Source organism: Coregonus clupeaformis, chromosome 5 (genome assembly GCF_020615455.1).
Source record: "Coregonus clupeaformis isolate EN_2021a chromosome 5, ASM2061545v1, whole genome shotgun sequence".
NCBI classification, from domain to species: Eukaryota; Metazoa; Chordata; class Actinopteri; order Salmoniformes; family Salmonidae; genus Coregonus; species Coregonus clupeaformis.
This window is the reverse complement of record NC_059196.1, coordinates 28,054,454-28,081,953: the sequence shown is the minus strand read 5'-3', so window position 1 is coordinate 28,081,953 and position 27,500 is coordinate 28,054,454. Positions and strand designations below refer to the sequence as shown.

The following is a 27,500-nucleotide window of genomic DNA, read 5'->3' as shown; positions in this document are numbered from 1 at the left end:
GTATACACACACACACACACACACACACACACACACGCACGCACGCGCACACACACACACAAACACACACATTTTCAATTTTCCCATTGTTCCTGAATTTACAGTTTTTTACAATCACTTTGGCACTAATTTCAGAACCTTGACGTCATTTTTCAAAACTCTAGACACAAAACTCAAAACGGTCATCACTTGTAACACAGGCTGTCCAATGTTCAAAACATTGCATTGTGCATTCATATCTTTAAAGAAATCTTACACTTGCACAATCATTGGTTCAAAAAACAAATTTATTGTGAAATACCAATGAAACGTTAATTTAGATCACCCACACACAAGCAACCAATAGTTTCACTGTGTCATTGTTCGTACAATCATTAAATATTGTAGTACAAAATAGGTGATACATGTTTCATTATGGTACTACATGTAAATACATCCCTGTAGAAGTACTGCTGTAGTAGAGAGAATACTACAGACACAGTGGAATCATTGAACAAAATCTGAAATATGTTGATGAAAAACGATACAGTACTGTAAAACATCAAATGCAGTGTTCCTCAACTTGCTTGCTTGTACTGTAAAAAGCTAAACATAGGAGTGATTACTGTACTTCTACATTTTCATCAACTCTGTCTTGTGGATTTGGCCACTTGTTCTCATCTACATCACAATGGATGTTTTCATTAGCCAAACATCTTGGAAAAAACCTTCGGGCATGGCGAATCCAGGCCTGACACTGGTCTGCCGTGATGTCATTGCATGTGTCATCCATGGCCTGGAGAAAAGTGACTTGTTCATGGGGGCGCCTATCATAAACCTTCCATCTCCATGTGGAGAAAAATTCCTCAATCGGGTTAAGGAAAGGAGAGTATGGGGGTAAATACAGGGTGGTAAATTGTGCATGGGCCTGAAACCATGCTTGCTCGGATTTCATTGGACACTCTTTGCTCTTGCTGCCGCTGTCTTGGTCCGTGGCCTTGTCCTCTACCACGTTCCCCCACACCTCTCAAACAAGGCCCACGACCACCTCTCAGAAGGGGTGCTTGTCCCCTGCCATTCCTTTGACCAACACGTCTTCCTCGTCTTCCTCCCACCACTGCTTGACCTCTATTGTGACCTGGATCACCTGCCGGCTCCATGTTACAGTACGTATCGCTATATTGTTGCAAGTGGATCCCAATCAATTCTTTATATACTCGTTCCATAATGTGAACTCAATCATCAGTAACAAGTTGGCAGAATTGGACAAGCAATTACAAGGGCCTTCATCCATACAGTGCAGTACTGTCAATACTGTAAATAGTCTGAAAAGGTGGTACATGGGACCATAGAAACGGTGTATGATAAAGAATGATGATGAAATATTACATCCATAGATAATGTAGTCTAATTGGTTCATGCTCCACGCTAATTTGTCACAATGAATCTCGTTATCTTGAAACTTTCATGATCTAAACATGGAATATTGTTTGTCTGTTTCCATACAACTATGCATTAAGAGTAATGCAACAGTTACTTATCATTTTGAGCAGTTGTATCAATTGATAGTTGGATAATTGTAATGAAATGAATAGACACTCATCTGAAATGTAATGTGTGAATTGCCTTTTGAAATAGTAGTACTTTGATGTTAAGTTGTGTCATATTGAACAGGTGATTTTTGTTAAATGAACAAATGATCTTAGTTTTATGTGTATTGTATCCAAGCAATTGAAAAAAAGTGTTAGAGTTTTGAAAAATGTGCATTTTGATCATTGGTTGTGAGTTTTGTGTCTAGAGTTTTGAAAAATTACGTCAAGGTTCTGAAATTAGTGCCAAAGTGATTGTAAAAAACTGTATTCCAATTCACTGTACGCACTGTTTTCGGCATTTTCTCAAATATGAAAGATGTTGTGAATGTTCCCTTTCTCTGCACGCTCAGCTTAACGTTCCTCCTTTCAGTGTAACATCAGAAAGCCGTGTGAAATAATAGGCAGAATAATAATGTGTGTGAGAGCGAGTCATGCGTGTAATCAGTTGGAGGTCAAATTATAGTTTTTCTCGATTGTTTACACACATTTTCTGAAAGCATGCCTCATATTCTCAGAACTCTACACACAAATCAAAAAACACACACACAATGGGCAAAAACCCCTCAATTCTCCAGCAAAATGAAACTTTACATTCAAAACAATGTTATTTCTTATCAAAATGGTATTTTGTTTTCAAATGACACACATAAACCATCATATGAATAGACATTTATAAGAACCAGTTGAACACTGATGTGCTCAATGTAAAACACTATGATGAATGGAAAACACTTCTTCTCCATTCATCATAATGACTTAGGCCTTTTTTTGGTTCACTACAGACAGTACATACATAAGTGTGTTGTAAAATATTTGAGAATATTGTTTTTATACTCAGAACACACAAATACACGGTAACAAATATATTTCATTTTTCCCACAAAAACAATGTACACAGTGTACATCCCATTCCCAACCAATACAAAGTTGCACATACAGTGGTCTACATACAAAACAGAAGAATTTAATGTATACAGTTACAGTAAAACAATTAAAAATATTTTAATTGTTTTGTGTGTAAACAATTGAGAAAAACTGTAAACAGGTAGAAATACTAGTATAGTTACAGTTTTGGGGGGAATGACATTATCTGTGTCTGTGTGTGCAGTAAACAGTTTACAAATCATTAGGAACACCTGCTCTTTCCATGACATAGATTGACCAGGTGAATCCAGGTGAAAGCTATGATCCCACTTCAATCAGTGTAGATGAAGGGGAGGAGACAGGTAAAAAAAATGATTTTTAAGCCTTGAGGCAATTGAGACATGGATTGTGTATGTGTGCCACTCAGAGGGTGAATGGGAAAGACCAGGGCATAAAATTAACACCCGTCAACTGCCAAATGCGGGTAGGTTTAGGTATAGGCGGGTAGGAATGTATATTTCACCAGCCACGTTGGCGGGTATTCCATTTGCAGGGCTCTATAGTGAGAGCGTTACATTCGCAAATAGAAAGTTAAAAGTCAAGTATGAGCACATGAAAACTGCTGCAGTAACTGTTTTCAAAGTATTTCTGCTGTTTTGTTTCATAGCTCCTAATTGCACACAGAAATACGATTCTTATATCCCACCTCACACAGAAACACTGCCTGGCATGGGAGCTGTGCGCAATGAGTGAAGTGCTGATAGATTCATTTTTGGAGGCGCTGCTGTGTAGGTGCACAGGCATAAAAGCTGGTCTAATTTACTTGTCAATCTACAAAGTGAGACATTGTCCTCCTGTTTCTTGGCTATTTACATTGTTTTGTTCACAAGTGTGGTTGTTTTTCAACGTTAGTTTGAGTCTGCTGTCCAACTGATAGCGAAGAGACGTCCTAGTCCAAGGTTCCCCAACTGGTGACCTGTGGGCTGAATTTGGCCCGCAGGTGGTTTATTTTTAAATGTCTGTAAAAACACCAGGAAATCAGCGCTCAGTGATTTTATTTTAAGAAATCTGTTCCCAAGTATTCGCAGGCATAATAGACAGACACGTGATCATATACAAATGTAAGCAGAGTTAGAAATTATTATGTTTTTGTCAAACAATATATCTGTTTGGGCTTCTTGCAGTCAATTTGCAGTCTACAGATTATTTGTAAGTATGTTCTGGTCCCCTGACCATCCGCTCTAGAAGAAATTGTACCACGGCTGAATCTAGTTGATGATCCCTGTCCTAGTCAGATTCTAAATCTCACACACACAGACACAGGTGACAGGACTTGAGTGGCCCTGTTACCACGGTAACCTCCTGCCCTTAAAGGGGCAGCTGAACATTTTATTTCTGATATTTTGATTATTAAAAGACTCAGGTCACAAAAAATGAAATGAAATTGAGCATAATACCACATTACTTCTTACTAATACATTAAAGTTTTTTTGTTTGAAACATTACAAAGCATGGTCATCCATTTGTGTTTTTTGCCGTAATTATTTTGGCTGGTAAAATATCTGAGTGGTTTATCTGCCTGCCACAATGGCTGGTGGACCAAAAAGTACATTTTAGACCCTGGGCAGGACAAAATATTTCAGTGCCTTTGAACGGGGTATGATAGTAGGTGCCAGGCGCACCGGTTTGAGTGTGTCAAGAATTGCAACACTGCTGGGTTTTTCACGCTCAACAGTTTCCGTGTGTAGGGCCTCCCGAGTGGCGCAGCGGTCTAAGGCACTGTATCGCAGTGCTTGAGGCGTCACTACAGACCTGGGTTCGATCCCAGGCTGTGTCACAGCCAGCCGTGACCGGGAGACCCATGAGGTGGTGCACAATTGGCCCAGCGTCGTCCGGGTTAGGGGAGGGTTTGGCCGGCCGGGATGTGCTTGTCCCATCATGCTCTAGCGACTCCTTGTGGCGGGTGGGGCGCCTGCAAGCTGACTTCGGTTGCCAGCTGGACGGTGTTTCCTCCAACACTTAACCCGGTGCGGCTGGCTTCCGGGTCAAAGCGAGCAGTGTGTCAAGAAGCAGTGCGGCTTGGCAGGTTTGTGTTTCAGAGGACGCATGGCTCTCGACCTTCGCCTCACCCGAGTCCGTAGCAGAGTTGCAGCGATGGGACATGACTGTAACTACCAATTGGGGAGAAAACGGGGTAAAAGTATAAATAAATAAACAGTTTCCCGTGTGTATCAAGAATGGTCCACCACCCAAAGCACATCCAGTCAATTTGACACAATTGTGGGAAGCATTGGAGTCAACATGGGCCAGCATCCCTGTGGAACGCTTTCGACTCCTTGTAGAGTCCATGCCCTGACGAACTGAGGCGGTTCTGAGGGCAAAAGGGGAGTTGTTCCTAATGTTTTTTACACTCAGTGTACGGTATGTGTGTGTGTGTGTGTGTGTACAGCCTCTCACTCTGAGTCAGTGTGTGTGTATGCCTGCTATGCCTGGCTAAGCAGCTTTCCAGGACCAAAAACCAAACTTCCTCTAGCAGTTAGAGTTGTACTGCAGAAACATTTCATGATTTGATAGTTTACTCTCATGCCGTTGATCCTCTGATTCCGTGCTAATATATGCATTTTACATTTTATTCATTTAGCAGACACTCTTAACCAAAGCGACTTACAGGAGCAATTAGGGTTAAGTGCCTTGCTCAAGGGCACATTGACAGATTTTTAACCAAGTCTGCTCAGAGATTTGAACCAGCGACCTTTTAGCGCTCTTAACCGCTAGGCTACCTGCTGCCCTATATTCTTATATATGCTAATATAATGGAGTTACTTACCGTAAACACAATTGACAGCTAGCTTGAAATGTCGTGGATGGGGCTATCGAATAGATATTTTTCGATAGATCCAACGGTTGGTACGTTGTCAAGGAGGGCAGTCACGTTTGTTTGCGAGCAGAGGATCACTGGTTCAAGCCAGAATGGGGACAGGGACAGTGGAGCAAGCTGTCCTATTAGCAGTTCACTGATGACCGATTCACTAATGTGAAAATACCCCCATCATTCAGTGCTTGATGTGCGAATTAATGAAGGAATGAAGGAATGGATGAATGAATTAATGAATGCAAACTCTGGATGCTGCTGATATTTTGGGTGTTGTGTTATTTTTTCTCTGTGAGACAGTGTACTGTACTGCCTGAGTTCCAGGCTGTACCCTACTGGGATCTGAATAGTAAGATGGAATTTCCAGCATTCAGAGATACTAAGGATTAACAGAAGAATAGAGAAGAGAAAGGGAGATAGAGAGAGGAGGAGGAGATAGGGATAGAAGAGAAGAGAGTTGTGGGGTAGAGAGGAGGTTGGAGAGAGAGGGAGGGGGAGAGAGAGGGAGGGGGAGAGAGAGGAGGGGGAGAGAGAGGGAGGGGGAGAGAGAGGAGGGAGTGAGAGAGGGAGGGGGAGAGATAATCAGGGGAAAAGGAAGACAACATTTCTCTCTTTGAGAAGACTTTACATAAACCCTGTTATCTCCTTAAGCCCCAGCACACACACACAGACAAGTTCTCCAGGCGGTCCCTATTGGCTGAGAGAGAGGGAGGAAGGGCAACAGAGCCAGAGAGAAAAGAAGGGTGAGAGAGAAAGAAAGAGAAGAGTAAAATAGAGAGCTCATCTTCATGCTGTAGGAGGTTGTTATTGCCGTGTGTTTCCATGGAGACATCAAGTTTCTAGCGCTGTTATTCTGGCCCTTGCTCACTTAGGGCGATGATTGTGTGTGTGTGTGTGTGTGTGTGTGTATGTGCGCGCGCGCGCGTATGCGTATGCGTATGCGTATGCGTATGTGTGTGTGTGTGTGTGTGTGTGTGTGTGTGTGTGTGTGTGTGTGTGTGTGTGTGTGTGTGTGTGTGTGTGTGTGTGTGTGTGTGTGTGTGTGTGTGTGTGTATGTGTGTGTGTGTGTGTGTGTGTGTACCGTAGATGTCGGTCTGAATGCATGTGGTTGAAAATGGCACTATCTCCCCATGTAGCTGAGACACTGGCGAACCATGAGGTGAGCCGGTCATATGGCTCATTCACCCAGACTGTGTGTTTGTGTGTTTTTGTGTGTGTATGTGTGTTTGCAGTCTCAATGAGAATGGAGGCGGGAAACGGGAGCAAGGCGAAAGAGGGGGTGAGCGGTGGAGAAAGAGAGAGATTGAGAGAGGAAAAAGCAGGCATGATTCAGCAATTTCTTCAATTGAAAACTCTTTTAAATGAAAACCCCCAACAACAAAATAGGAAATGGTAATGTTGCTGGTCGACAGAGTGATGTTGTGATGAGAACATAGAAAATGGTAATGTTGCTGGTCGGCAGAGTGATGTTGTGATGAGAACATAGAAAATGGTCATGTTGCTGGTCGGCAGAGTGATGTTGTTATGAGAACATAGAAAATGGTAATGTTGCTGGTCAGCAGAGTGATGTTGTGATGAGAACATAGAAAATGGTAATGTTGTTGGTGGGCAGAGTGATGTTGTTATGAGAACATAGAAAATGGTAATGTTGTTGGTGGGCAGAGTGATGTTGTTATGAGAACATAGAAAATTGTAATGTTGTTGGTGGGCAGAGTGATGATGTGTTGAGAACATAGAAAATTGTAATGTCACTGGTCGGCAGAGTGATGATGTGTTGAGAACATAGAAAATTGTAATGTCGCTGATCGGCAGATTGATGTGATGAGAACATAGAAAATGACAATGTTGCTGGTCGGCAGAGTGATGTTGTGATGAGAACATAGAAAATGGTAATGTTGCTGGTGGGCAGAGTGATGTTGTGATGAGAACATAGAAAATGGTAATGTTGCTGGTCGGCAGAGTGATGTTGTGATGAGAACATAGAACATGGTAATGTTGCTGGTTGGCAGAGTGATGTTGTGATGAGAACATAGAGAATTGTAATGTTGCTGGTCGGCAGAGTGATGTTGTTATGAGAACATAGAAAATGGTAATGTTGCTGGTCAGCAGAGTGATGTTGTGATGAGAACATAGAAAATGGTAATGTTGTTGGTGGGCAGAGTGATGTTGTTATGAGAACATAGAAAATGGTAATGTTGTTGGTGGGCAGAGTGATGTTGTTATGAGAACATAGAAAATTGTAATGTTGTTGGTGGGCAGAGTGATGATGTGTTGAGAACATAGAAAATTGTAATGTCACTGGTCGGCAGAGTGATGATGTGTTGAGAACATAGAAAATTGTAATGTCGCTGATCGGCAGATTGATGTGATGAGAACATAGAAAATGACAATGTTGCTGGTCGGCAGAGTGATGTTGTGATGAGAACATAGAAAATGGTAATGTTGCTGGTGGGCAGAGTGATGTTGTGATGAGAACATAGAAAATGGTAATGTTGCTGGTCGGCAGAGTGATGTTGTGATGAGAACATAGAAAATGGTAATGTTGTTGGTCGGCAGAGTGATGTTGTGATGAGAACATAGAAAATGGTAATGTTGCTGGTTGGCAGAGTGATGTTGTGATGAGAACATAGAAAATGGTAATGTTGCTGGTCGGCAGAGTGATGTTGTTATGAGAACATAGAAAATGGTAATGTTGCTGGTTGGCAGAGTGATGTTGTGATGAGAACATAGAAAATGGTAATGTTGCTGGTCAGCAGAGTGATGTTGTGATGAGAACATAGAAAATGGTAATGTTGCTGGTCGGCAGAGTGATGTTGTGATGAGAACATAGAACATGGTAATGTTGCTGGTTGGCAGAGTGATGTTGTGATGAGAACATAGAAAATGGTAATGTTGCTGGTTGGCAGAGTGATGTTGTGATGAGAACATAGAAAATGGTAATGTTGTTGGTTGGCAGAGTGATGTTGTGATGAGAACATAGAAAATGGAAATGTTGCTGGTTGGCAGAGTGATGTTGTGATGAGAACATAGAAAATGGTAATGTTGCTGGTCGGCAGAGTGATGTTGTTATGAGAACATAGAAAATGGTAATGTTGTTGGTCGGCAGAGTGATGTTGTTATGAGAACATAGAAAATGGTAATGTTGCTGGTCAGCAGAGTGAAGTTGTGATGAGAACATAGAAAATGGTAATGTCACTGGTCGGCAGAGTGATGATGTGTTGAGAACATAGAAAATGGTAATGTTGCTGGTGGGCAGAGTGATGTTGTGATGAGAACATAGAAAATGGTAATGTTGCTGGTGGGCAGAGTGATGTTGTGATGAGAACATAGAAAATGGTAATGTTGCTGGTCAGCAGAGTGATGTTGTGATGAGAACATAGAAAATGGTAATGTTGCTGGTCGGCAGAGTGATGTTGTGATGAGAACATAGAACATGGTAATGTTGCTGGTTGGCAGAGTGATGTTGTGATGAGAACATAGAAAATGGTAATGTTGCTGGTTGGCAGAGTGATGTTGTGATGAGAACATAGAAAATGGTAATGTTGTTGGTCGGCAGAGTGATGTTGTGATGAGAACATAGAAAATGGTAATGTTGCTGGTTGGCAGAGTGATGTTGTGATGAGAACATAGAAAATGGTAATGTTGCTGGTTGGCAGAGTGATGTTGTGATGAGAACATAGAAAATGGTAATGTTGTTGGTCGGCAGAGTGATGTTGTGATGAGAACATAGAAAATGGTAATGTTGCTGGTTGGCAGAGTGATGTTGTGATGAGAACATAGAGAATTGTAATGTTGCTGGTCGGCAGAGTGATGTTGTTATGAGAACATAGAAAATGGTAATGTTGTTGGTCGGCAGAGTGATGTTGTTATGAGAACATAGAAAATGGTAATGTTGCTGGTCAGCAGAGTGATGTTGTGATGAGAACATAGAAAATGGTAATGTCACTGGTCGGCAGAGTGATGATGTGTTGAGAACATAGAAAATTGTAATGTCGCTGATCGGCAGATTGATGTGATGAGAACATAGAAAATGGTAATGTTGCTGGTGGGCAGAGTGATGTTGTGATGAGAACATAGAAAATGGTAATGTCACTGGTCGGCAGAGTGATGATGTGTTGAGAACATAGAAAATTGTAATGTCGCTGATCGGCAGATTGATGTGATGAGAACATAGAAAATGACAATGTTGCTGGTCGGCAGAGTGATGTTGTGATGAGAACATAGAAAATGGTAATGTTGCTGGTGGGCAGAGTGATGTTGTGATGAGAACATAGAAAATGGTAATGTTGCTGGTGGGCAGAGTGATGTTGTGATGAGAACATAGAAAATGGTAATGTTGCTGGTCAGCAGAGTGATGTTGTGATGAGAACATAGAAAATGGTAATGTTGCTGGTCGGCAGAGTGATGTTGTGATGAGAACATAGAACATGGTAATGTCGCTGGTCGGCAGAGTGATGTTGTGTTGAGAACATAGAAAATGGAAATGTCGCTGATCGGCAGATTGATGTGATGAGAACATAGAAAATTACAGTTGCTGGTCGGCAGAGTGATGTTGTGATGAGAACATAGAAAATGGTAATGTTGCTGGTGGGCAGAGTGATGTTGTGATGAGAACATAGAAAAGTGTAATGTTGCTGGTTGGCAGAGTGATGTTGTGATGAGAACAAAGAAAATGGGAATGTTGCTGGTCGGCAAAGTGATGTGATGAGAACATAGTAAATGGTAATGTCGCTGGTGGGCAGAGTGATGTTGTGATGAGAACGAAGGAGAGATAAACAGGGAAGAGGAGGAGATTGGAGTGACAGGTTTGCTGCTCAGAGTGAGAAAACTATTCTCTACACGCACACTGAACATCAGTCCAGACTTGAATGATGGGTAGTGAAGGAGGGAAATCACCCGTTTTCTAATGTCTGGTGGCGACTGCCACTTTGCTACAAGCTGACTTAGTCACACACACACACACACACGCTGGTTACGTCACACTCAATCTGTGTCACCCTGGGGTGAGTGCCACACAGACAAACAGGCAATGACATCATCCCAGTCAGTATGGAGTGGTCTGGTCAAATAAAGACTATTTCCTCCTCAGCCACAGAGACTACTGACTGACTGACCCTCTGTCTCCTCCTCAGCCTCAGAGACTACTGACTGACTGACCCTCTGTCTCCTCCTCAGCCACAGAGACTACTGACTGACTGACCCTCTGTCTCCTCCTCAGCCACAGAGACTACTGACTGACTGACCCTCTGTCTCCTCCTCAGCCACAGAGACTACTGACTGACTGACCCTCTGTCTGTTCCTTAGACACTACTGACTGACTGACTGTTCCTCAGACACTACTGACTGACTGACTTTCTGTTCCTCAGTCACAGAGACTACTGACTGACTGACCCTCTGTCTCCTCCTCAGACACTACTGACTGACTGACTGTCTGTTCCTCAGCCATAGAGACTACTACTGACTGACTGTCTGTTTCTTAGACACTACTGACTGACTGACTGACTGTTCCTCAGCCACAGACACTATGACGCATCAACTCCACAGTACAAAAGTCTGTTTTCTGTTGTGCAGAAAACTATAAATCTTTCTCTCTCTCTCTCTCTCTCTCGCTCTCTCTCTCTCTCTCTCTCTCTCTCTCTCTCTCTCTCTCTCTCTCTCTCTCTCTCTCCCTTCTCTCTCTCTCTCTCTCTCTCTCTCTTCCTCTCTCTCTCTCTCTCTCTCTCTCTCTCTCTCTCTCTCTCTCTCTCTCTCTCTCTCTCTCTCTCTCTCTCTTCCTCTCTCTCTCTCTCTCTCTCTCTCTCTCTCTCTCTCTCTCTCTCTCTCTCTCTCTCTCTCTCTCTCTCTCTCTCTCTCTCTCTCTTCCTCTCGTCCTGTCTCACTCTCAATTAAATTTAAGGGCTTTATTGGCATGTTGTAACAATGTGCAAATAGTTAAAGTACAAATGGGAAAATAAATAAACATAAATATGTGTTGTTTTTACTTTCTCTCTCTCTCTCTCTCTCTCTCTTTCTCTCTCTCTCTCTCTCACTTTGTCTCTTTCTCTTTTTCTCTCTTCCTCTCTCTCTCTCTCTCTCTCTCTCTCTCTCTCTCTCTCTCTCTCTCTCTCTCTCTCTCTCTCTCTCTCTCTCTCTCTCTCTCTCTCTCTCTCTCTCTCTCTCTCTCGCTTTGTCTCTTTCTCTCTCTCTTCCTCTCTCTCTCCCTCTCTCTTCTCATCTGTTAAATATTTGGCCTCTCTCCCCCATCACGTTGCTTTATTCTCAACAGTGGTGTCACTATCCAATAAGCAGTAGTAATGGATAGTGTAGTAGAAGACAAGCACACACACTCTGACCTAGTTGATGTTGCCAGTCGTGGATGTCTCCATGGAACGGAATGACATTCTTTTTTTTCTTCTTTTTTTTTCTTCTTGGTTCCTTCTGTGTTTGGGATAGGGTTGGAGTTTAGCATTCTCCTGTCTCCTGGGCTGTCTGTGTTTGGGATAGGGTTGGAGTTTAGCATTCTCCTGTCTCCTGGGCTGTCTATGTTTGGGATAGGGTTGGAGTTTAGCATTCTCCTGTCTCCTGGGCTGTCTGTGTTTGGGATAGGGTTGGAGTTTAGCATTCTCCTGTCTCCTGGGCTGTCTGTGTTTGGGATAGGGTTGGAGTTTAGCATTCTCCTGTCTCCAGGGCTGTCTATGTTTGGGATAGGGTTGGAGTTTAACATGATCCTGTCTCCTGGGCTGTCTGTGTTTGGGATATGGTTGGAGTTTAGCATTCTCCTGTCTCCAGGGCTGTCTATGTTTGGGATAGGGTTGGAGTTTAACATGATCCTGTCTCCTGGGCTGTCTGTGTTTGGGATAGGGTTGGAGTTTAACATTCTCCTGTCTCCTGGGCTGTCTGTGTTTGGGATAGGGTTGGAGTTTAACATTCTCCTGTCTCCAGGGCTGTCTGTGTTTGGGATAGGGTTGGAGTTTAACATTCTCCTGTCTCCTGGGCTGTCTATGTTTGGGATAGGGTTGGAGTTTAACATTCTCCTGTCTCCTGTGTTGTCTGTGTTTGGGATAGGGTTGGAGTTTAACATTCTCCTGTCTCCTGGGCTGTCTATGTTTGGGATAGGGTTGGAGTTTAACATTATTTTTTCACCTGTACTGTCTATGTTTGGGATGGGGTTGGAGTTTAACATTTCTATCCTCATTAGTCATCCTCATTAGTCTCTTTGAAATCAGAAACAAACATGCTGCGCTATTCTTTACGGAGTGTGTGTGTGTGTGTGTATGAGTTATCCCTTCAGAGATGTATGTAGTACACCTGAGTGTGTGTATTACATCTGAGTGTGTGTATTACATTTACATTTTACATTTACGTCATTTAGCAGACGCTCTTATCCAGAGCGACTTACAAATAGGTGCATTCACCTTATAGCCAGTGGGATAACCACTTTACAATGTTTTTTTTATTTATTTAATTATTTTTTTTTGGGGGGGTTGGAGTAAATGGGGGTAGAAGGATTACTTTATCCTATCCCAGGTATTCCTTAAAGAGGTGGGGTTTCAAATGTCTCCGGAAGGTGGTGAGTGACTCCGCTGTCCTGGCATCGTGAGGGAGCTTGTTCCACCATTGGGGTGCCAGAGCAGCGAACAGTTTTGACTGGGCTGAGCGGGAACTATGCTTCCGCAGAGGTAGGGGAGCCAGCAGGCCAGAGGTGGATGAACGCAGTGCCCTCGTTTGGGTGTAGGGACTGATCAGAGCCTGAAGGTACGGAGGTGCTGTTCCCCTCACAGCTCCGTAGGCAAGCACCATGGTCTTGTAGCAGATGCGAGCTTCAACTGGAAGCCAGTGGAGTGTGCGGAGGAGCGGGGTGACGTGAGAGAACTTGGGAAGGTTGAACACCAGACGGGCTGCGGCATTCTGGATGAGTTGTAGGGATTTAATGGCACAGGCAGGGAGCCCAGCCAACAGCGAGTTGCAGTAATCCAGACGGGAGATGACAAGTGCCTGGATTAGGACCTGTGCCGCTTCCTGTGTAAGGCAGGGTCGTACTCTCCGAATGTTGTAGAGCATGAACCTACAGGATCGGGTCACCGCCTTGATGTTAGCGGAGAACGACAGGGTGTTGTCCAGGGTCATGCCAAGGCTCTTCGCACTCTGGGAGGAGGACACAACGGAGTTGTCAACCGTGATGGCGAGATCATGGAACGGGCAGTCCTTCCCCGGGAGGAAGGGCAGCTCCGTCTTGCCGAGGTTCAGCTTGAGGTGGTGATCCGTCATCCATACTGATATGTCTGCCAGACATGCAGAGATGCGATTCGCCACCTGGTTATCAGAAGGGGGAAAGGAGAAGATTAGTTGTGTGTCGTCAGCGTAGCAATAATAGGATAGGATAGATGATATTACATCTGAGTGTGTGTATTACATCTGAGTGTGTGTATTACATCTGAGTGTGTGTATTACATCTGAGTGTGTGTATTACATCTGAGTGTGTTTATTACATCTGAGTGTGTGTATTACATCTGAGTGTGTTTATTACATCTGAGTGTGTGTATTACATCTGAGTGTGTGTATTACATCTGAGTGTGTGTATTTGTATGTGTTCATTCTCACGCTGTACCAACACAAAGACAGAATGTTCTAATCGATTGTATGAGATGGAGAGAATGTTGTCAATGAGTAGGCATAATTTCTCCCTGGGCTGTCTCCTGGGCTGTCTCCTTGGCTGTCTCCTGGGCTGTGTCCTGTGCTGGGCTGTCTCCTGGGCTGTCTCCTGGGCTGGGCTGTCTCCTGGGTTCTCTCCTGGGCTGTTTCCTGGGCTGTCTCCTGTGCTGGGCTGTCTCCTGGGCTGTCTCCTGGGCTGTCTCCTGGGCTGGGCTGTCTCCTGGGCTGTCTACTGGGCTGGGCTGTCTCCTGGGCTGTCTCCTGGGCTGGGCGGTCTCCTAGGCTGTCTCCTGTGCTGTCTCCTGGGCTGTCTCCTGGGCTGGGCTGTCTCCTGGGCTGTCTCCTGGCTGGGCGGTCTCCTGGGCTGTCTCCTGGCTGGGCGGTCTCCTGGGCTGTCTCCTGTGCTGGGCTGTCTCCTGTGCTGTCTCCTGGGCTGTCTCCTGGGCTGGGCTGTCTCCTGGGCTGTCTCCTGGGCTGTCTCCTGGGCTGGGCTGGCTCCTGGGTTTTCTCCTGGGCTGTCTCCTGGGCTGTCTCCTGCTGTAGAGCCTGGGTGGAGTTTACATCAGCTGCCACTAGATGGCCATCTGAGAGAGGGGAAAACGGAAAGGGAGAGTTTGAATCTTTTGTCACTTTGTGAGGTGTGTGTATTGGGTCAGTGTTTAGTCTTACTGCATTAGAGCAGTGTTTTTCTCCTCTGCGTGATTGTGTGTGTGTGTGTGTCTTGACCTGCTGAATTTGACTATGTCTCATTTTAGAAGTTCTAATAAACAGATCTTTCTTTCTCTCTTTCTCTCTCTTTCTCTCTCTTTCTCTCTCTTTCTCTCTCTCTTTCTCTCTCTCTCTCTCTCTCCCTCTCCCCCACCCCTCTCTCTCTCTCCCTCTCCCCCACCCCTCTCTCTCTCTCCCTCTCCCCCACCCCCTCTCTCTCTCTCCCTCTCCCCCCCCCCTCTCTCTCTCTCCCTCTCCCCCACCCCTCTCTCTCTCTCCCTCTCCCCCACCCCTCTCTCTCTCTCCCTCTCCCCCACACCTCTCTCTCTCTTTCTTTCTCTCAATTAATTTTTTTCAGCCTCAGCCTGTCTCTGTATTTCTCTCCTTCTCATTTCATGCTTTTCTATGTCTTTACAATTTTCCTACCATTGTGGAGGTTCAGGCTTACTTTTTCTATGTACTGTGTGTGTGTGTGTAGGTGTGTGTGTGTGTAGGTGTGTGTGTGTTATGCAGTACATCATAAGGTGGAATTTGTTCATGTAAATTGTTCTGTGATTTTTGCACCTCCGGACCAAGGGCTGCCATAGCAACCATTATGACTGAGCTATGCTATTTCTAACTGAAACACACACACACACACACACACACACACACACACACACACACACACACACACACACACACACACACACACACACACACAGCAGTGCATATTGGGGTTATACTAATTTCTGTCCAGTCAGGTCAGCTTGCTCTCTCAGCCCAGGAGACCATTTCACCTCATCTCTCTCCTTCTCCCCCCTCCCTCCATCCTCATCTTTTGCCTTCTCCCTCCCTCCATCTCTTCCTGTTCTACCCTCACATCACTACTCCCCTCTCTTCTCCCCCTATCCCCCTCTCCTCCCAGCCTACATGGAGTGATCATTACTACTTTATTGTTTAGGATTGACAAAAATAATGATCCCTCTGCCCTCCTCTCCTCCTCTCCTCCTTTCCCCCTCTCTCCTCCTCTCCTCTCTTCCCCCGCTCTCCTCCTCTCCTCTCCTCCTCTCTTCCTTTCCTCCTCTCCTCTCTTCCTTTCCCCCTTTCCTCTCCTCCTCTCCTCCTTTCCCCCTCTCCTCTCCTCTCCTCTCCTCCTCTCCTCCTTTCCCCCTCTCTCCTCCTCTCCTCTCTTCCCCCTCTCTCCTCCTCTCCTCTCCTCCTCTCTTCCTTTCCTCCTCTCCTCTCCTCCTTTCCCCCTCTCCTCTCCTCTCCCCCTCTCCTCTCCTCTCCTCCTCTCCTCCTTTCCTCCTTTCCTCCTCTCCTCTCCTCTCCTCTCCTCTCCTCTCCTCTCTCTCCTCTCCTCTCTCCTCTCCTCTCCTCTCCTCTCCTCCTTTCCCCCTCTCGTCTCCTCTCGTCTCCTCTCCTATCTTCCTTTCCTCCTCTCCTCTCCTCCTCTCCTCCTTTCCCCCTCTCCTCTCCTCTCTCCTCCTCTCCTCCTTCCCCCTCTCCTCTCATTTCTCCTCCTCTCCTCCTTTCCCCGTCTCCTCTCCTCTCTCCTCCTCTCCTCCTTTCCCCCTCTCCTCTCCTCTCCTCTCTCCTCCTCTCCTCCTTTCCCCCTCTCCTCTTCTACACTAAAGTTGGAATGATCAAGTTTACTGTTTAAAGTTACTGTCACGAGTTGCTAAGCCAGAACCCAGAAGCAGACCAGGACAAGGTAAGTTGAAACGAAGGTGAGTGTTTATTTACAAGTTCAATAGTGATGCTGAATAATCCAGGGAACAGAGCGGGCGGCGTTGACTAGTTGTTGGGGGTGCAGTGGTTGATCCCATCCTGGGTCGGCAGCCGCCGACCACCAGGCAGAGGTTGGATGAAGGTTCCGGACGGTGACTGCAGATGGAACAAAACGGGGTGAGTAAGCAACAAACCAACAAGGTGCAAAAACAACAAAACTAACGCTAGGCTCTAAGACTGATACTCTGGTAAACCTACTGTTCATGGCTAACGATCCGGCAGGAACTGGATGTTAGGCCAGAGCCTAAGAAGGGTGATGATCAGGACCAGGTGTGCAGATTGCTGATGGGATACAGGTGCGGAAATCAAGAGAGCTCCCGGAGCGTTCCCGAACCCTCGGGAAACTGGAGATCACGAACAGAAAAACTAGTCACCAGACAGGACCCGACTCAGACTGCCGGGATCGTTACAGTACCCCCCTCCGGCCAAACGCCACCGGGCGAACTCCCCGGAGCGCCAGGATGGAGGCGGTAGAAGTCACTGATGAGGTCAGCATCTAGGACCTGTCGCCGCGGAATCCAACTCCTCTCTTCAGGACCATACCCCTCCCAGTCCACGAGATACTGGAAACCCCGGCCCCGCCGTCTGGAATCCATGATGCGACGCACCGTGTAGGCAGGACCACCTCCGATCATCCGAGGAGGAGGAGGAGGAGGCGGAGGGAGGCAACAGAGGACTGAGGAAAACAGGCTTGAGGCAGGAGACATGAAAGGTGGGATGGACTCTGAGCGTCCTCGGGAGTTTGAGTCGAACTGCCACCGGATTGATCACCTTCTCCACCACAAACGGACCAATGAACTTCGGTAACAACTTCCTAGACTCAGTCCGTAAAGGAAGATCCCGTGTGGCCAACCAGACCCTATCTCCGATGGTGTAGGTGGGAGCGGGGATCCGTCGACGATTCGCCTGGAGCTGATACCGGTCCGAAACTCTAAGGAGTGCTCTTCTGGCCCGATGCCAGGTCCGGTGGCAACGACGAATATGGACCTGAACAGAAGGCACTGAGAGCTCCTTCTCCTGAGAAGGGAACAAGGGAGGTTGGTAGCCATACAGGCACTGGAAGGGAGACATCCCAGTGGCAGATGTAGGGGAGAGTATTGTGGGCATACTCAACCCAAGGCAACTGAGAGACCCAGGAGGTGGGGTTGGAAGAGGCCAGACAGCGTAGCGTGGATTCCATCTTCTGGTTGGCTCTCTCCGCCTGACCATTAGATTGGGGGGTGAAAACCAGATGTGAGACTGACTGTAGCTCCAATGGCCAAACAGAAGGACTTCCAGACAGCAGAGGTAAACTGAGGACCACGGTCGGAAACGATATCACTGGGCAACCCGTGGACCCTGAAAACCTCCCTAACCAGGATCTCGGACGTCTCCGAGGCAGAGGGAAGCTTGGCAATAGGCACAAAGTGGGCGAACTTGCTGAATCTGTCCACGATAGTCAGAACGACCGTGTTCCCCTCAGAAGCGGGCAACCCAGTGACAAAGTCCAGGGCCAGATGCGACCATGGTCGCGGGGAATAGGAAGGGGGTGAAGTAGTCCAGAGCTGGGCCGATTGGTACTCTTATTCTGCGCACACACTGGACAGGCCGCAACATAACCCCGAGTATCCTCGGCCATGGCAGGCCACCAAAACGTCTGCGAAGAAACGCCATTGTCCGAGCCACGCCAGGGTGACAAGCCATCTTGCTGGCGTGGGACCATTTGAGGACAGCAGGACGAACCGACTCAGGCACAAACAACCGACCGGGTGGACCGTTACCGGGACCGGGCTGAGTCCGAAGGGCCGCCAGCACCTCCTCCTCAATCTTCCACGTAACTGCTCCCACGACGCAGTTCCGGGGGAGAATAGTCTCGGTCTTGGACCCACTCTCCTCCGTCTTGGAGAACATCCGGGACAAGGCGTCCGCCTTGCCGTTCTTAGATCCAGGTCGGAACGTCAGGGAAAACTTGAATCGTCCGAAAAACAACGCCCACCTGGCCTGACGGGAGTTGAGACGTTTAGCCGATTGCACGTAAGCAAGATTCTTGTGGTCAGTCCAGACAATAAACGGTTGCTCCGCCCCTCCAACCAGTGGCGCCACTCCTCCAAGGCAAGTTTCACCGCGAGAAGCTCCCGGTTACCCACATCGTAATTCCTCTCCGCAGGCGAAGGCGGCGAGAGTAGTAGGCGCACGGATGGAGTTTACTGTCCGTGGAGCATCGCTGCGACAGGATGGCGCCAACTCCCACATCAGACGCGTCCACTTCAACGACGAACTGACGGGCCGTGTCCGGTTGAGAGAGAATCGGTGCGTTGGTGAATCGCCTCTTCAAATCCAGAAACGCTCGATCCGCCTCCGGATTCCACTTGAAGGTCCTGATACTGGAAGTCAAGGCAGTTAACGGAGCGGCCACACGGCTGTAATCCCGGATGAATCTGCGGTAGAAATTCGCAAACCCCAAAAATCTCTGGAGCTGCAATCTCGTACCGGGCTGGGCCCATTCCAGAACCGCTCTAACCTTCTCCTGGTCCATCCTAATCTCTCCCCTGGAGATGATGTACCCGAGAAAGGATGTCGTGTGGGCGTGAAACTCGCACTTCTCGGCCTTCACGAACAGGCGATTCTCCAACAATCGCTGCAGAACCTGCCGGACATGCTGGACGTGGTCGGAAGGTTCCTTCGAGAAGATCAGAATGTCATCCAGGTAAACAAACACAAAGAGACCGATCATATCTCTCAGGACGTCGTTCACCATACTCTGGAATACCGCTGGAGCATTGGTCAGTCCAAACGGCATCACCTGATACTCGAAGTGACCCATCGGTGTATTGAAACCCGTCAACCACTCGTCCCCCTCTCTGATCCGGACCATGTGATACGCATTGCGTAGGTCTAGCTTGGTGAACACCGTAGCACCCTGTAAGGAGTCGAAGGCAGAACTCATCAAGGGCAGGGGATACTTGTTCTTGACCGTGATGTCATTCAACCCCCGATAATCAATACACGGTCGAAGAGAGCCATCCTTCTTACCCACAAAGAAGAATCCTGCCCCCAGGGGTGATGACGAGGGACGAACGAGACCAGCAGCTAGGGACTCCTTGATGTAGGTCTCCAAAGCCTCACGTTCAGGTCGGGAGATACTGTATAACCTTCCCTTGGGGTAGACAGCTCCAGGGAACAGGTTGATGGCACAATCATATGGTCGGTGGGGAGGGAGTGACAGAGCCTTCTGCTTACTGAAAACTTCCCCAAATCGTGATATGTCTCGGGAACCAGGGACAAATCTGGGGGGTTTAGCCTCAATCACCTGACTGGGAACCGAATGGGGGCAGGCAGTCTTGAGACAGTTAGCATGACAATCAAGGCTCCAACTTCGTTACCTTGCCCGTCACCCAATCGAACGTGGGATTGTGTTCCTTCAGCCAGGGGTATCCAAGGACCAGAGGAACCTGGGAAGACGGCAGAATGAAGAATGAAATCATCTCAGAATGATTCCCCGACAACCGCATCTTAACCCGGTTCAGTCCTCATCGTGATACGTGCCAGACTACTGCCGTCCAGAGTGGTAGCTTCAATGGCTTCCGGCAATTGCTCCTTGGAAAGCCCCAGCTGTTCCACCAACTCGGCATCTAGAAAGCTTCCATCGGCACCTGAATCGATAAAGCGTTAATCGCTAAGCTCTGATTCCTGTTCATAAGGGTAGCCGGGAAACGGGGTCTGACAGAGGTATTGAGAGGTGAAACTGGCTCGCTAAAAGTCCTCCCAACTTTAGCGAGCCGCGCAGTTTGACGACCCGACTGGAACCTGAGAAGCTGATCGGTTGGACGGAGCCCATTGCTTCTCCCTCCTTCGCTCTCGGACTCGATTATCCACCCGAATAGACAAGACTACCAAGCTGTCCAGGTCACTAGACTCCGGATAGGAGATCAACTCATCCTTGAGCTGCTCCGACAGACCCTGGTAAAAGGCCGCTTGCAGAGCCTCCTCATTCCACCCACTCTCCACAGCCAACGTCTTGAACTCGATCACGAAGTCGGCCACGCTGCGAGTTCCTTGGCGAAGTGAAAACAGGCGCCTAGCTGCGTCCCTCCCTCGGACGGAATGGTCGAAGAGCTTCCTCATCTCGGCCGTGAACCCCTGGTATGAAGCCATGCAGGGATCCTGTCGTTCCCAAACGGCTGAAGCCCACTCCAGCGCTCGACCACGCAGCAACTCAATCACAAAGGCTATCCTAGCCTTGTCTGTGGCATAAGAGTAGGGCTGTAGATCGAACACTAATCCACACTGCATAAGGAAGGAACGGCATCTTCCCAGCTCCCCCTCATATTTATCCGGTGTCGGAACCTTGGGCTCACGGAAGGACACAGCTTCAGAAGCGGCAGGCGAGATGGGTGAAACCGGTAGTGGATCTTCCACCGGACACTTGCGTTGGTTCTGGACCTCCGTCAGACCGGTAGAAAGGTTCCGAACTGACAACGCGATCTCCTGTAGTACCGTGCTATGATGGCCCAACATCTTCTCCTGCTGGGTAATGGCATGGCGAACAGAGTCCAGGTCCGCTGGGTTCATTACTGGCCGGATCGTTCTGTCACGAGTTGCTAAGCCAGAACCCAGAAGCAGACCAGGACAAGGTAAGTTGAAACGAAGGTGAGTGTTTATTTACAAGTTCAATAGTGATGCTGAATAATCCAGGGAACAGAGCGGGCGGCGTTGACTAGTTGTTGGGGGTGCAGTGGTTGATCCCATCCTGGGTCGGCAGCCGCCGACCACCAGGCAGAGGTTGGATGAAGGTTCCGGACGGGTGACTGCAGATGGAACAAAACGGGGGTGAGTAAGCAACAAACCAACAAGGTGCAAAAACAACAAAACTAACGCTAGGCTCTAAGACTGATACTCTGGTAAACCTACTGTTCATGGCTAACGATCCGGCAGGAACTGGATGTTAGGCCAGAGCCTAAGAAGGGTGATGATCAGGACCAGGTGTGCAGATTGCTGATGGGATACAGGTGCGGAAATCAAGAGAGCTCCCCGGAGCGTTCCCGAACCCTCGGGAAACTGGAGATCACGAACAGAAAAACTAGTCACCAGACAGGACCCGACTCAGACTGCCGGGATCGTTACAGTTACTCATAGAAAAACAGTAAACACTACAGAAAAACAGATACATGTTAAATGGAAGATAGATATGACAGATATGTTAAATGGAAGATACACTGTATAATGGAAAAACAGATGAATGAGCAGATAGATGTTTTTTAATCAATTACAAGGCCAATTATTTTCTCTCAGTTTCTGCCCGTCTATCTAATCCCAGTTTGAAGTACATTCCAAATGGAACCATGGGCGGTAAACAACTAATGATGCTCCTCATAGCAGCAGCCAGTTCTCAGTAGAGAAGGAGTTCAAATTTAGAAAAGAATGTTCATGTAACAGTTATTATCCGGTACTGGAAAAAAAGATGATGTGATTCCTAATGTAAAAGGAGGGTAGTGCTTTGAACTGCACGTCCCCCCTAGAGGATACAAACCCAGTAACCTTCCTATGATAATGTTATCCCTAATGGCCCAACCCTATCTCGTCAAACACACTAGACCTACATTGGTGTGTGGCTTAACGCTAATCCTGGTTTGATTTTTGATTTTCTATATTTTTCTCTCCACCTTCCTCTGTAGCTCAGTTGGTAGAGCATGGCGCTTGCAATGCCTGGATAATGGGTTCGATTCCCGGGACCACCCATACGTAAAACATTTATGCACGCATGACTGTAAGTCGCTTTGGATAATAGCGTATATCATATATTATTATCTCAATCCAATTTAATTCAGTTAAATAAATACAACATTCATGTTTAAATATTACCAAAACAGAATAGTTTTTGTTTTGGTAGTAGGACTCTAATGAGAAATTGTAGAATGCAAAATTGGATTCAATGATCTCTCCCAGTTTATTTATTCTTCTCTCTGAATCCCCTGCTCCTCCCCTCAGCTTCATCTATTGTTTCTCTCATTGCATCTCTATCCCTCCTTCACCCCTTCATCCCTTCATCCCTTCACCCCTTCACCCTCTCCCTCTCCCTCTCCCTCTCCCTCTCCCTCTCCCTCTCCCTCTCCCTCTCCCTCTCCCTCTCCCTCTCCCTCTCCTGGCTCTGCATGTAAATTGCTGTGTTATGCCCCCCATCATTACCTCTATTGCTAGCTTGAGTCCAGTGTTTGTGTTTGTGTTTAGGTGTATGGGTGTGTGTGTTTGTCTGTGTGTGTATGTTGAGTGTGTGTGTGTGTGTGTGTGTGTGTGTGTGTGTGTGTGTGTGTGTGTGTGTGTGTGTGTGTGTGTGTGTGTGTGTGTGTGTGTGTGTGTGTGTGTGTGTGTGTGTGTGTGTGTGTGTGTGTGCGTCAGAGGTAAGGAGTTGATAGACAGGACCATACTCCTCCTACCCTGAGTCCTCATTACCATACGATCTCTCCATCCTCTCTCTCACACCCTTATTCCTTCTCCCAATCTCTGGCATAACAGCCATACTGACCAAATACTAAGAGGAAGGATGTGTGTGTGTGTGTGTGTGTGTATGTGTGTGTGTGTGGTGTGGTGTGTGTGTGTGTGTCTGCTGCAGGAAGGAAGCACCAAACTATGACCTGGGGAAAGGAAAGGGGAATTGTCATCCTGCGCGTACACACACACACACACACACACACATTGTTACAGTAGAGCTCTGTGCTGTGATTTCAGTAAAGAGAGTATTGGCGTGTTGACTGTGTGTGTTCAGTACAACAGAGTGTATTGGACCGTGTGTGTGTCTCCTCTCTCCTCCCCATGTCACAGTAAGTATTCCTTCTCTCCTGTCTCTGTCCTCCTCCTGTCCCATTTCTATCTCTCTCTATCAGTCTACCCTCCTCCTGTCCCGTTTCTCTCTGTCTCTATCAGTCTACCCTCCTGTCCCGTTTCTCTCTGTCTCTATCAGTCTACCCTCCTGTCCCGTTTCTCTCTGTCTCTATCAGTCTACCCTCCTCCTGTCCCGTTTCTCTCTGTCTCTATCAGTCTACCCTCCTGTCCCGTTTCTCTCTGTCTCTATCAGTCTACCCTCCTGTCCCGTTTCTCTCTGTCTCTATCAGTCTACCCTCCTCCTGTCCCGTTTCTCTCTGTCTCTATCAGTCTACCCTCCTCCTGTCCCGTTTCTATCTCTCTCTATCAGTCTGTCCTCCTCCTGTCCCGTTTCTCTCTGTCTCTATCAGTCTACCCTCCTGTCCCGTTTCTCTCTGTCTCTATCAGTCTGTCCTCCTCCTGTCCCGTTTCTCTCTGTCTCTATCAGTCTACCCTCCTCCTGTCCCGTTTCTCTCTGTCTCTATCAGTCTACCCTCCTCCTGTCCCGTTTCTCTCTGTCTCTATCAGTCTACCCTCCTCCTGTCCCGTTTCTCTCTGTCTCTATCAGTCTACCCTCCTCCTGTCCCGTTTCTCTCTGTCTCTATCAGTCTACCCTCCTCCTGTCCCGTTTCTCTCTGTCTCTATCAGTCTACCCTCCTGTCCCGTTTCTCTCTGTCTCTGTCCGTCTACCCTCCTGTCCCGTTTCTCTCTGTCTCTATCAGTCTACCCTCCTCCTGTGCCGTTTCTCTCTGTCTCTATCAGTCTACCCTCCTCCTGTCCCGTTTCTCTCTGTCTCTATTAGTCTACCCTCCTGTCCCGTTTCTCTCTGTCTCTATCAGTCTGTCCTCCTCCTGTGCCGTTTCTCTCTGTCTCTATCAGTCTACCCTCCTGTCCCGTTTCTCTCTGTCTCTATCAGTCTACCCTCCTCCTGTCCCGTTTCTCTCTGTCTCTATCAGTCTACCCTCCTGTCCCGTTTCTCTCTGTCTCTATCAGTCTGTCCTCCCCCTGTCCCGTTTCTCTCTGTCTCTATCAGTCTACCCTCCTGTCCCGTTTCTCTCTTTCTCTATCAGTCTACCCCTCCTCCTGTCCCGTTTCTATCTCTCTCTATCAGTCTACCCTCCTGTCCCGTTTCTATCTCTCTCTATCAGTCTGTTCTCCTCCTGTCCCGTTTCTCTCTGTCTCTATCAGTCTACCCTCCTGTCCCGTTTCTCTCTGTCTCTATCAGTCTGTCCTCCTCCTGTCCCGTTTCTCTCTGTCTCTATCAGTCTACCCTCCTCCTGTCCCGTTTCTCTCTGTCTCTATCAGTCTACCCTCCTCCTGTCCCGTTTCTCTCTCTCTATCAGTCTACCCTCCTGTCCCGTTTCTCTCTGTCTCTATCAGTCTACCCTCCTGTCCCGTTTCTCTCTGTCTCTGTCCGTCTACCCTCCTGTCCCGTTTCTCTCTGTCTCTATCAGTCTACCCTCCTCCTGTCCAGTTTCTCTCTGTCTCTATCAGTCTACCCTCCTCCTGTGCCGTTTCTCTCTGTCTCTATCAGTCTACCCTCCTCCTGTCCCGTTTCTCTCTGTCTCTATCAGTCTACCCTCCTGTCCCGTTTCTCTCTGTCTCTATCAGTCTACCCTCCTCCTGTCCCGTTTCTCTCTGTCTCTATCAGTCTACCCTCCTCCTGTCCCGTTTCTCTCTGTCTCTATCAGTCTACCCTCCTCCTGTCCCGTTTCTCTCTCTCTATCAGTCTACCCTCCTGTCCCGTTTCTCTCTGTCTCTATCAGTCTACCCTCCTGTCCCGTTTCTCTCTGTCTCTGTCCGTCTACCCTCCTGTCCCGTTTCTCTCTGTCTCTATCAGTCTACCCTCCTCCTGTCCAGTTTCTCTCTGTCTCTATCAGTCTACCCTCCTCCTGTGCCGTTTCTCTCTGTCTCTATCAGTCTACCCTCCTCCTGTCCCGTTTCTCTCTGTCTCTATCAGTCTACCCTCCTGTCCCGTTTCTCTCTGTCTCTATCAGTCTACCCTCCTCCTGTCCCGTTTCTCTCTGTCTCTATCAGTCTACCCTCCTCCTGTCCCGTTTCTCTCTGTCTCTATCAGTCTACCCTCCTCCTGTCCCGTTTCTCTCTGTCTCTATCAGTCTACCCTCCTCCTGTGCCGTTTCTCTCTGTCTCTATCAGTCTACCCTCCTCCTGTCCCGTTTCTCTCTGTCTCTATCAGTCTACCCTCCTGTCCCGTTTCTCTCTGTCTCTATCAGTCTACCCTCCTCCTGTCCCGTTTCTCTCTGTCTCTATCAGTCTACCCTCCTCCTGTCCCGTTTCTCTCTGTCTCTATCAGTCTACCCTCCTCCTGTCCCGTTTCTCTCTGTCTCTATCAGTCTGTCCTCCTCCTGTCCCGTTTCTCTCTGTCTCTATCAGTCTACCCTCCTCCTGTCCCGTTTCTCTCTGTCTCTATCAGTCTACCCTCCTCCTGTCCCGTTTCTCTCTGTCTCTATCAGTCTACCCTCCTCCTGTCCCGTTTCTCTCTGTCTCTATCAGTCTACCCTCCTGTCCCGTTTCTCTCTGTCTCTGTCCGTCTCTATGGTCTGGTGTGTGTGTATGTTCCAGTCTGTAGCCGGGCTGTGGTTCTGATGGCTGGATCAGGTGGAAAGTGTGCATTGGTGTTAGTATCTTGAGTGAGCTATTGTTGTTCTATTGTTAAAAAAAATGTTTTTGTGTGGGCCCAAGTGTGTGTTTGTGTGTGTGTGTGTGTGTGTGTGTTATTGTAAGCAGTAGGGTGTGTCAGTGTTGCTTTCCTGTTATTTGACTGCCAATGTTTTGTTAGGACAGAAATCCCCAAAAGGTGTGTGTGTGTGTGTGTGTGTGTATGTGTTTAACAGTTCTTTCAGACTCTCTCTTTCTCATTTGTAAGGCTTTCAGCCAAAACTCTCATCCACAATACACATGTAATTACAAATTGTCATGCTATATGGATGTGTGTGTGTGTGTGTGTGTGTGCGTGCGTGCGCATTTCTATGTTTATTCTTAATCAAATTAATCTCCTTCGAGGCCCCAAATAGATGTTTGATTGAGTTGTTGCAGTGGTGTTATACGTATACACTGAGTGTTCAAAACATTAGGAACACCTGCTCTTTCCATGACATAGACTGACCAGGTGAATCCAAGTGAAATATATAATCCCTTATTGATGTCACTTGTTAAATCCACTTCAATAAGTGTAGATGAAGGGGAAGAGACAGGGTAAATAATGATTTTTAAGCCTTGAGACAATTGAGACATGGATTGTGTGTGTGTGCCATTCAGAGGGTGAATGGGCAAGACAAAAGATTGAAGTGCCTTTTAACGGGGTATGGTAGTAGGTGCCAGGCACACTGGTTTGTGTCAAGAACTGCAAAGCTGCTGGGTTTTTCCCGCTCAACAGTTTCCCGTATGTCTCAAGAATGGTCCACCACCCAAAGGACATCCAGCCAACTTGACACAACTGTGGGAAGCATTGGAATCAACATGGGCCAACATCCCTGTGTAACGCTTTCAACACCTTGTAGAGTCCATGCCCCGACGAAGTGAGGCTGTTCTGAGGGGAAGGGGGGGGGGTTAGTGCAACTCAATATTATGAAGGCATTCCTAATGTTTTGTACACTCAGTGTAAGTGCTATAACAACAAGACTTGATTATTTACTGCACAATAGTTTTGATAGATTTTTTAAATCAATGTTTTAAATTCATTGTTTTATTGATAATAAAATGTGTATTTTTATTGTTTATGTAGTGTAGTGTAGTGTTGTGTTGTGTTTTGTAGTGTAGTGTAGTGTAGTGTTGTGTAGTGTAGTGTAGTGTAGTGTAGTGTTAGACAGCTGCTACCTTACCCTACATCAAATCAAATCAAATGTTATTGGTCACATACACATGGTTAGCAGATGTTATAGCGGGTGTAGCGAAATGCTTGTGCTTCTAGTTCCGACAGTGCAGCAATATCTAGCAAGTAATATCTAACAGTTCTACACCAAAAACCTAATACACACAAATCTAAGTAAAGGAATGGAATAAGAATATATAAATATATGGATGAGCAATGTCATTATCATTCTCAGAGTGGCATAGTCTAAGATGCAATTGATAGTATAGAATACAGTATATACATATGAGATGGGTAATGCAAGATATGTAAACATTAAAGTGGCATTATTAAAGTGACTAGTGTTCCATTTATTAATGTCGGCAGTGATTTTCAAGTCTCTATGTAGGCTACAGCCTCTCTGTGCTAGTG

At 47.0% G+C, this 27,500-nt stretch overlaps 1 protein-coding gene across 2 annotated transcripts in view; it reads left to right on the top strand.

The window, feature by feature from the left end:
* Positions 1-27,500, top strand: part of LOC121566751 (cGMP-dependent 3',5'-cyclic phosphodiesterase-like) — a 246,512-nt gene that overhangs the window by 64,436 nt on the left and 154,576 nt on the right. The window contains exon 1 of one of the 2 annotated variants that reach the window (XM_045213853.1): positions 23,182-23,217. The exons of the other annotated variant lie outside the window; for it this stretch is intronic. Coding sequence (XP_045069788.1) covers positions 23,210-23,217 — 8 coding nt within the window. The 5' untranslated portion in view covers positions 23,182-23,209. Of the gene's footprint in view, positions 1-23,181; positions 23,218-27,500 lie in introns of those variants that run through there. 2 annotated transcript variants of the gene reach the window in all.